Below are 11348 nucleotides of genomic sequence, written 5' to 3' on the forward strand. Positions count from 1 at the left end.
CGCCACGGCCGGCCTGAGCAGCGTACCCGTAGTAACAGATTTTAAGGTAGCTTCCTGCTTACGATCCGCAGGATCCTTAAGGCCCGCCGTGTCAGGGGACGGTAGCGCCACCTTCTTGGACAAACGCGCCAGAGCTTTGTCCACCGTGGGTGAGGATTCCCACCGTAACCTATCCTGCGATGGGAAAGGATACGCCATAGCAATCCTCCTGGGATTCTGCAGTCTCTTGTCAGGGGATTCCCAAGCTTTTTCAAAAAGAGAATTCAGTTCATGAGAGGGAGGAAACATTACCTCAGGTTTCTTTCCCTTAAACATACAGACCCTTGTGTCAGGGACAGAGGGGTCTTCTGTGATATGTTGCCACAATCATGTACTGAATACTTTTTGCCACCTTAGGATGTAACTTAGCATCATCATAGTCGACACTGGAGTCGGAATCCTTGTCTGCTATCTGGGTAAATGAACGTTTCTGCGACCCCGAGGAGGCCTGAGACTGTGACAAAACATCACCCATGGATTGTCTCCATGCCAGGTTCTGAGACTCAGATTTGTCTAACCTCTTATGCAATAAAGCCACACTTGCATTTAAAACACTCCACATATCTACCCAATCAGCAGTGCCGACGGAGTCACTCCCACACTCTGTTCAGCCTCCTCCTGGAAAAAGCCATCAACCTCAGACATGCCGACACACGCGTACAGACACCCCCAAACACACTGGGCTATAGGGGACAGACCCACAGTAAGGTCCTTCAGAGAGACAGAAAGGGAGTTTGCCAGCTCACACCCAGCGCCTCACCGGTCTGAAGGAATTAAACAATGCCCCAGACCTGTAAACGCTTTTATATTAATAATCAACACCAAAATTTTGTGCCCCCCCCTTCTTTTGTGCACCCTGTTACTTGTGTACAGCAGTGAAGGGCCAGGAGCAGCGTCTCTGCAGCAAGCTGTGGAGAAAATGGCGCTGGTTAGAGCTGAAGGAGGAAGCCCCGCCCCTACCCGGCGCGCTTCGTTCCCGCTTTTATTTATACTGGCGGGGGTCTGTATACATTGCCTATGCAATGTATACCTTCTTGCCAGTGCCAAAAAGAGGATTTATTGCTGCCCAGGGCGCCCTCCCTGCGCCCTGCACCCATATAGAGCCGCTTGTGTGTGGGAGCAATGGCGCGCAGCGCGGTACCTCAGGAAGATCTGAAGTCTTCTGCCGCCTTTGAAGTCTTCATGCTTCTATTACACACCCGGCTTCTCGATTCAGGCTCTGTGAGGGGGGCGGCGGCGCGGCTCCGGGAACGAGCAGGTAGGCGTACCAAGTGATCAGACCCTCTGGAGCTAATGGTGTCCAGTAGCCTAAGAAGCAGAGCCTTTGAACTCACAGAAGTAGGTCTGCTTATCTCCCCTCAGTCCCACAAAGTAGGGAGCCTGTTGCCAGCAGTGCTCCCTGAAAATAATAAACCTAACAAAAGTCTTTTTAGAGAAACTCAGTAGAGCTCCCCTAGAGTGCACCCAGTCTCCTCTGGGCACAGAATCTAACTGAGGTCTGGAGTAGGGGCATAGAGGGAGGAGCCAGTTCACGCCCATTAAAATCTTAAAGTGCCCATGTCTCCTGCGGATCCGATCTATACCCCATGGTCCTTTTGGAGTCCCCAGCATCCTCTAGGACGAAGGAGAAATAATGTTATAAATCTATAATAATAATAAAATAATGTCCAAGTTGATGCAAGAACTTTAATCAATTTGTGCTAGGAAATGCAAAGTGATACTGTATATTTCATATTTTGTACAGTACATACACATTTCATATCTTGTATATACACATAATAGTCCTTTTTTGCATCATATCAGTCTGTTGAAATACAACGGGAACTGGTGTTTGGGGCCACCAGTTTCTTGGATGTCGGCAAACCACTGCTGTAATAGCTGGTCTCTAATCATCTGCTCCCCATAATGCCCTGGTCACTCCACAGTGAGCTGAACACTGTCACTTTCACTATGTTGATCATGTTTCCGTGCTGAAAATAAACAAAAAATGATTCTGACTTGTCCTTTTAAGAGCATAGGTTTGATTCCATACTAGTGTCTAATCATAAAGAGTTGGTTATATTTACCAGTATTTCTTAATATGTCGGCAAACTGCCGTTGTAGATTGAACTGGTGGTGCACACTAAAGTCAGTAATTGCTTACTGTTGACCTATTGCACAAGAAAAAGAAAGACGACTTCTTTGTGGGTGCACTCTTTTGAAAATGATATACAATGTTTTAATGATAAAATATAAAACGTAACTTTTAATTAGAACCATTAAAAAGTTAATCCCCTACAACAAACAGACATCACATGCAACGATTATTTAAAAAGCGGTTGGCAGTAGAGCTGTATATTGTCAGATGAATCTAATCCCTAGTAGTTTATATTTTATCATTAAAACATTGTATATAATTTTCAAAAGAGTGCGCCCACAAAGAAGTCGTCTTTCTTTTTCTTGTGCAATTTGTCCTTTTAAGAGAATGGAAAGCTGCTTATATATCACCATACAACAGGAAATGTGAATAGGTCTAATGCAATTCAACAATACTGTACTTTGCTTTCTGAACAGCGTCCCATAATGTTATACTAGAGCGAGATAGTTTAAAGACAAAACTGGACCACCAAGTTGTCTACACCAGTGGTTCTTAAGCTCAACTCTCATGTTATTTTCTGATGGTATCTGTCTGTGGAAGCAGATGGGATAATTACTGACCCGCCAACATAGATAAACTAATTTGTGCATGACTAAAAAAAACCAGACAGAACGTGTTGGTGGTACTTTGGGGCTGGAGTGGAGCACCACTGCTTTATACCAATATAACAACATTTTTATGGACTGAATTTTTAACATACAGCAAAACTGCACCACCTACATGCTATGAGAATGCACTGCAACGTTTTCACTGTTGCAGCCAGCCTCTCCTCTATACCATGAACACCTTTGTCCTGTCCACTACGTACATAGTAGCGCAGCGGCACACATGGCAGGGAGCGAGCAGAGACTGCTGCGCAGTATCAGCTGCCTTTCCTTCTCCTCCTCAACCCAGCACACAGCAGCTCTCCCTCTGCAGGATGTGCTGTTGCTGTACAACTGATTGCAACCAAAGAAGAGTTACGGGAGGGGTGCAATCAGGCTCCCCCTGGATCCGCCACTGCATTCTGTGCAATGGATTCAGCTTGAACCAAATGATGCCAATGGAGAGCTTTTGAGACAGATGCCAATGATGCAGCTCTCTGATCCCTTGCCAGTACAAAGTATATTGCACAGGGATCAGTGATCTCTACGTATTGAGTTTTCTTCAGCCCCTCATCCTTGTTCTGCTCGGTGTATAACAGATCACACATTATGGAGATAGCTTTGTCTGAACTTATTAGAAAACTAAACCAACAATTAGGACTAGAAGGTTGTATCTGAGGGCAACAAAACAAATGCAATTTTGCTTTGTAGATAAAGTTCTTAGCAAAAAGTCCTGCAGAAACATAAGGCAAAAGCATTTATCACAAGTAGTATGTGTACATATGAAAACCACTATTTAAAGAGCTGTGAGGTCAGTAAACCAATTCCAAATTTAAAGACAGCATCTACTGAGTTTGCAAATTTTCAAAGTTAGAGAAATCAAACCAAACAAATTATGCTGAACCAAAGAGTATTTCTGCTTGTTAATATTTAAGAAGCGCAATATACTTACCAATATAATACATTTCCAACTGCTGACGAAGGCGAATCTTCTTTATGTCATCATAGAAATTAGGCTGTGATGCAGTTTCCACGGTTGGCGGCACTGTGAAAATCCGCATGATCTTCCGTTTGTTCCTGCAATTAAAATATATCTTAAAATACTTTCTTAAAAGTATTCCTTGATTTACATCACATGAGTTCTCAAAGGCCCCTGTGCACACCCCCAGTACTGTACAATAGATACTAGGACACTTGGTAATCTGAAACATTAAAGGTCCATCCATCCCTACTTTTCTAAAACCATTGGTTCCTACTTTCACTACATACATACACTGTAAATATAAAACCATGATAATTTACACAAATACAAATTTGTATTAAGAATGTAACATTTTAATATCGTTAGGTATGCAGTCAGGAAGTCAACATTCTCTATATCAACAGTTATGATGTTGTCATGGTTAAAGTGTCAGTATAGACGAAAGGCACCATATATGGACAAAATGTAAATATCAGCATTAGGGTTAGGTTTAGCGTTAAGGATAGCTTACAAATGGTTTTATCAACATTAACACCATGTCGACATAATATACAGAACCATTCTGTTAAATACCAAATCCTTTTATACATATTTTGTCAAGTCTAACCTTAAAGCAGTAGCAATTCTACATAGGGTTTATTCTTTGTGGGTTTTTTTTTTTATTTTTATAGCAATTTTTATTTCCAAGCGTCTCTGCTCACATTAGGGGAAATAAAATAAAAAATAAGAATTTACTCACCGGTAATTCTATTTCTCGTAGTCCGTAGTGGATGCTGGGGACTCCGTAAGGACCATGGGGAATAGCGGGCTCCGCAGGAGACTGGGCACTCTAAAGAAAGATTTAGTACTATCTGGTGTGCACTGGCTCCTCCCTCTGTGTCCCTCCTCTAGACCTCAGTTAGGGAAACTGTGCCCGGAAGAGCTGACATTACAAGGAAAGGATTTTGGAATCCAGGGTAAGACTCATACCAGCCACACCAATCACACTGTACAACTTGTGATAAACTTACCCAGTTAACAGTATGAACAACTGAGCATCACTCAACCGATGTTACATAACCATAACCCCTTTGTTAAGCAATAACTATATACACGTATTGCAGAAAGTCCGCACTAGGGAAGGGCGCCCAGCATCCACTACGGACTACGAGAAATAGAATTACCGGTGAGTAAATTCTTATTTTCTCTAACGTCCTAGTGGATGCTGGGGACTCCGTAAGGACCATGGGGATTATACCAAAGCTCCCAAACGGGCGGGAGAGTGCGGATGACTCTGCAGCACCGAATGGGCAAACACCAGGTCCTCCTCAGCCAGGGTATCAAACTTGTAGAACTTTGCAAATGTGTTTGAACCCGACCAAGTAGCAGCTTGGCAAAGCTGTAATGCCGAGACCCCTCGGGCAGCCGCCCAAGAAGAGCCCACCTTCCTTGTGGAATGGGCTTTCACTGATTTTAGATGCGGCAATCCAGCCGCAGAATGAGCCTGCTGAATCGTGTTACAGATCCAGCGAGCAATGGTTTGCTTTGAAGCAGGAGCACCCAGCTTGTTGGATGCATACAGGATAAACAGCGAGTCAGTTTTCCTGACTCCAGCCGTCCTGGCAACATAGATCTTCAAAGCCCTGACTACATCAAGCAACTTGGAATCCTCCAAGTCACGAGTAGCCGCAGGAACCACAATGGGTTGGTTCAAATGAAAAGATGACACCACCTTTGGCAGAAACTGCGGACGAGTTCGCAATTCTGCCCTATCCATATGGAAAACCAGATAGGGGCTTTTACATGACAAAGCCGCCAATTCTGACACACGCCTAGCTGAGGCTAGGGCCAACAGCATGACCACTTTCCACGTGAGATACTTTAGCTCCACTGTCTTAAGTGGCTCAAACCAGTGGGATTTCAGGAAAGCCAAGACCACGTTAAGATCCCAAGGTGCCACTGGTGGCACAAAAGGAGGCTGAATATGCAGCACTCCCTTAACAAACGTCTGAACCTCAGGCAGTGAAGCCAGTTCTTTTTGAAAGAAAATGGATAGGGCCGAAATCTGGACCTTTATGGACCCTAATTTTAGGCCCATAGTCACACCTGACTGTAGGAAGTGCAGGAATCGACCCAGCTGGAATTCCTCTGTAGGGGCCTTCCTGGCCTCACACCAAGCAACATATTTTCGCCATATATACGGTGATAATGTTTTGCAGTCACGTCCTTCCTAGCCTTTATCAGCGTAGGAATAACTGCGTCCGGAATGCCCTTTTCTGCTAGGATCCAGCGTTCAACCGCGATGCCGTCAAACGCAGCCGCGGTAAGTCTTGGAACAGACAGGGCCCCTGTTGCAACAGGTCCTGTCTGAGAGGCAGAGGCCATGGGTCCTCTGAGATCATTTCTTGTAGTTCCGGGTACCAAGTCCTTCTTGGCCAATCCAGAACAATGAGTATTGTTCTCACTCCTCTTTTTCTTACGATTCTCAGTACCCTGGGTATGAGAGGAAGAGGAGGAAACACATAGACCGACTGGAATACCCACGGTGTCACCAGTGCGTCCACAGCTATCGCCTGAGGGTCCCTTGACCTGGCGCAATACCTCTTTAATTTTTTGTTGAGGCGGGACGCCATCATGTCCACCTGTGGCAGTTCCCATCGATTTACAATCTGCGTGAAGACTTCTTGATGAAGTCCCCACTCTCTCGGGTGGAGGTCGTGTCTGCTGAGGAAGTCTGCTTCCCAGTTGTCCACTCCCGGAATGAACACTGCTGACAGTGCTTGCACGTGATTCTCCGCCCAACGAAGAATCCTGGTGGCTTCCGCCATTGCCACCCTGCTTCTTGTGCCGCCCTGGCGGTTTACATGAGCGACTGCAGTGATGTTGTCTGACTGAATCAGCACTGGTTGGTCTCGAAGCAGAGGCTCCGCTTGACTCAGGGCGTTGTATATGGCCCGTAGCTCCAGGATATTTATGTGCAGACAAGTCTCCTGACTTGACCACAGCCCTTGGAAGTTTCTTCCTTGAGTGACTGCCCCCCACCCTCGGAGGCTTGCATCCGTGGTCACCAGGACCCAGTCCTGTATGCCGAATCTGCGGCCCTCGAGGAGGTGAGCACCTTGTAGCCACCACAGAAGAGACACCCTGGCCCTGGGGGACAGGGTGATCATCCGATGCATCTGAAGATGCGATCCGGACCACTTGTCCAGCAGATCCCACTGAAAGATCCTCGCATGGAACCTGCCGAAGGGAATGGCTTCGTATGACGCCACCATCTTTCCCAGGACTCGTGTGCAGTGATGCACCGACACCTGTTTTGGCTTTAGGAGGTCTCTGACTAGAGTCACGAGCTCCTGAGCCTTCTCCTCCGAGAGAAACACCTTCTTCTGGTCTGTGTCCAGAATCATGCCCAGGAAGGGCAGACGCGTCGCAGGAATAAGCTGCGACTTTGGAATGTTCAGAATCCAGCCGTGCTGAAGCAACACTTCCTGAGAGCGTGCTACACTGATCAGCAACTGCTCCCTGGACCTCGCCTTTATGAGGAGATCGTCCAAGTATGGGATAATTGTAACCCCTTGCTTCCGAAGGAGCACCATCATTTCCGCCATCACCTTGGTAAAAACTCTCGGTGCCGTGGACAGGCCAAACGGCAACGTCTGGAATTGGTAATGACAGTCCCGTACCACAAACCTGAGGTACTCCTGATGAGGCGGATAAATGGGGACATGCAAGTAAGCATCCTTGATGTCCAGAGACACCATAAAATCCCCCTCTTCCAGGCTTGCAATGACCGCTCTGAGCGATTCCATTTTGAACTTGAATTTCTTCAGATAAATGTTCAGGGATTTTAAATTTAAAATGGGTCTGACCGAACCGTCTGGTTTCGGTACCACAAACATAGTGGAATAGTAGCCCCTTCCCCGTTGAAGGGGGGGAACCTCTACCACCACCTGCTGGAGAAAAAGTTTGTGAATTGCCGCCAACACTATCTCCCTTTCCATGGGGGAAGTTGGTAAGGCCGATTTTAGGTAACGGTGAGAGGGTGTCACCTCGAATTCCAGCTTGTATCCCTGAGAGACAACTTGTATAGCCCAAGGATCCACCTGTGAGCGAACCCACTGGTGGCTGAAATGTCGGAGACGCGCCCCCACGGCTCCTGGCTCCGCCTGTGGAGCCCCAGCGTCATGCGGTGGATTTAGTGGAAACCGGGGAAGACTTTTGTTCATGGGAACTAGCTGTATGGTGCAGCTTTTTTCCTCTACCCCTGCCTCTGGCAAGAAAGGACGCACCTCTGACCTTCTTGCTCTTCTGAGAACGAAAGGACTGCATTTGGTAATACGGTGCTTTCTTAGGCTGTGGAGGGACATAAGGCAAGAAATTTGACTTCCCAGCCGTAGCTGTGGAAACTAGGTCCGAGAGACCGTCTATTCATCCCTGCAGCTACCGCACTACACATCCAGGCCGAAGCAATTGCCGGCCTCAGCAGTGTGCCAGAATGTGTATAAACAGACTTCAGGATAGCTTCCTGCTTTCTATCCGCAGGATCCTTTAGGGCGGCCGTATCCTGCGACGGCAGGGCCACCTTCTTAGACAAGCGTGTCAACGCCTTGTCTACCCTAGGGGAGGATTCCCAGCGCAACCTGTCCGTTGGCGGGAAAGGAGACGCCATAAGTAATCTCTTGGAAATTATTACCTTCCTGTCAGGGGAATCCCAAGCTTTTTCACATAATTCATTTAATTCATGTGAAGGAGGAAAAGTCACTTCATGCTTTTTCTCCCCATACATATAAATCCTCTTGTCAGGGACAGGATTTTCCTCAGAAATGTGTAATACATCCTTCATTGCTACAATCATGTAGCGGATGGCTTTAGTCATTTTAGGCTGCAACTTTGCCTCATCGTCATCGACACTGGAGTCAGCTTCTGTGTCGACAACTGTGTCAACTATCTGGGATAGTGTGCGCTTTTGAGACCCCGACGGCCTCTGCGCTGTAGGATCAGGCACGGGTTGAGACCCTGACTGTCCCAAGGTTACAGTTTTATCCAATCAGTTATGCAAGGAGTTTACATTATCATATAACACCTTCCACATATCCATCCAATCAGGTGTCGGCACCGTCACCACACTCAGCTGCACTTGTTCTGCCTCCACGTATCCTTCCTCATCAAACATGTCGACACAGGCGTACCGACACACAGCACACACACACAGGGAATGCTCTGAGGACAGGACCCCACAAAGGCTTTTGGGGAGACAGGGAGAGAGTATGCCAGCACACACCCCAGCGCTATATAACCCAGGGATTACACTGTACCTTAGTGTTTACCCCGTAGCTGCTGTTAAATATATCTCTGCGCCTAAATTTATGTGCCCCCCTCTCTTTTTTACCCTCTATTGCACCTGTATACTGCAGGGGAGAGCCTGGGGAGCGTCCTTCCAGCGGAGCTGTGAAGAGAAAATGGCGCTGGTGTGCTGAGGAAGAAGGCCCCGCCCCTTCAGCGGCGGGCTTCTGTCCCGCTTTAATGTGTAAAAAATGGCGGGGCTCGGGCATATATACAGTCCCAGACTGTATATATGTCTATTTTTGCCAAAAAGGTAATTAATTGCTGCCCAGGGCGCCCCCCCCCTGCGCCCTGCACCCTACAGTGACTGGAGTGTGCGGTGTGCTGTGGGAGCAATGGCGCACAGCTGCAGTGCTGTGCGCTACCTTAAGTGAAGACAGGAGTCTTCAGCCGCCGATTTCGATGTCTTCCTGCTTCTTCTGGCTCTGCGAGGGGGACGGCGGCGCAGCTCCGGGAACGGACGATCAAGGTTAGGTACCTGTGTTTGATCCCTCTGGAGCTAATGGTGTCCAGTAGCCTAAGAAGCGCTACCTAGCTGCCGTGAGTAGGTTTGCTTCTCTCCCCTCAGTCCCTCGTAGCAGAGAGTCTGTTGCCAGCAGAAGCTCTCTGAAAATAAAAAACCTGACAAAATACTTTCTTTTCTAGCAAGCTCAGGAGAGCCCACTAGGAGCACCCAGCTCTGGCCGGGCACAGATTCTAACTGGGGTCTGGAGGAGGGGCATAGAGGGAGGAGCCAGTGCACACCAGATAGTACTAAATCTTTCTTTAGAGTGCCCAGTCTCCTGCAGAGCCCGCTATTCCCCATGGTCCTTACGGAGTCCCCAGCATCCACTAGGACGTTAGAGAAATAAATGTATGTGCGTCTGTCCAGATGATTCAATTGTTGCTCCGATCAGACATCAGTTAGCCACTGCAGACACATTTCAGCTCGCTCTTCCCTGGAGGTGGCTAGCTGAAATGTGCCAAGAGTCAGCTGTTTAGGCACCCAAATAGGACTTTTCTTGGTGCAAACCGCTTGCCGCTTTACACAACTAAACCCTAATTGGGTGCAATAAGCACGATAATTAAAGTTCACCCAAAACAAAACACCCATTAATTATCACAACTTTGAAAACAAATGGACTTCCCCCAATAGGTCATGACTGATGTAGCAAAATCACATTGTAGAAACCCATCAAAACTAAAAATGAGTTACAAATCCTGTAAATTCAAAATGTTATTAATGTTAAAAAGAAAGCAACTCACTTTCTAGCGTACATGAAGAGGCCAAAGCTCACAAGAATCACTATCAAATAGACATTGGTGGCTTCGTTCCAGGCCTCGTGCACAGAGTAGTCAATGGTACCATCATCCGCCATCACTCCATATCCACCTGCCATGCCCTGTGCAAGCAAAATCTAGTGCAAGGACATATTTAGCTAGGAACACAGTGTGACAGTGAAATACACAACATGCAGAATTTACCCATTAGGCTTGAATTGCGAGTCACTAATTGATGATGACATAATTTTTAGACCATGCCTCTTTCTGTGCTGCAATAGCTATGGCAAGCGCATGCTTAATTCACAATCACAATAAACCTTAAACCAGACTAGCTATGCTTTATCCAGTGTACAGTGATGGGCTGGAATACTGAGCCCATCACTGCCAGGCGGCACATCAGGCAGGAGTGTGGGAACAGAGCCTCCATCACTACCCAGGATATGACCAGCGCCGCATGGAGTGGTGGAATACGGCACCACGGACAGCCCTTCCTCCCGTGTGACTAGTATTCTACACCGGTTCACTTTTAACATAATCCTCCACCCACAGCCTAACCCCGCCTTACCGAGTGCCCGGGAGGCGCCGCGGATACTGCTGCTGCTCCCAAACATACACACACAGTACAGGGGGCGGGGAGAGTGGTCACATGGCCTCAGCAATGCTTCCTGACTAGTCCTAACTTCCGATAAGACATACTTCCCTATTGGCCCCGGCGGAGGGCGCTTCGATTGGTCCGACTATTATGTCGCATGCCTACCAATGGTTACCATCGATGGGAATCACGGCAAGAATAGTCGATGGTATGCGCTTACAGTATAAAATGACTTACCATCGATGATTTATAACATCGGCCAGCCGCCAGCAGCATCTGTGGCAGTGAGACGGGAGGACCACACTACAGTAGCTGCCTTGTTCTCATATGCAGACAGAGTCGGCGGGGCTGCTGCCTGGGTATCCGGTCTCCAGGTCGACCACACTTAGGTCAACAATGTCTAAGTCGACCACTATTGGTGTACCACCA

General features: G+C 47.4%; 1 protein-coding gene across 1 annotated transcript; it reads right to left on the reverse strand.

Annotated features, from left to right (window-relative positions):
• Positions 1-1705: 1705 nt before the first annotated feature.
• Positions 1706-11000, reverse strand: SMIM19 (small integral membrane protein 19). The gene is made up of 4 exons (XM_063960146.1): positions 10893-11000; positions 10310-10461; positions 3713-3837; positions 1706-2009 (listed from the first exon to the last, which is right to left on the reverse strand). Exons 2-4 carry the CDS (start codon positions 10441-10443, stop codon positions 1954-1956), a joined length of 315 nt encoding a protein of 104 aa, XP_063816216.1. The 5' UTR covers positions 10444-10461; positions 10893-11000; the 3' UTR covers positions 1706-1953.
• Positions 11001-11348: the final 348 nt, after the last annotated feature.

This window comes from Pseudophryne corroboree, chromosome 3 (assembly GCF_028390025.1).
Source record: "Pseudophryne corroboree isolate aPseCor3 chromosome 3, aPseCor3.hap2, whole genome shotgun sequence".
NCBI lineage: Eukaryota > Metazoa > Chordata > Amphibia > Anura > Myobatrachidae > Pseudophryne > Pseudophryne corroboree.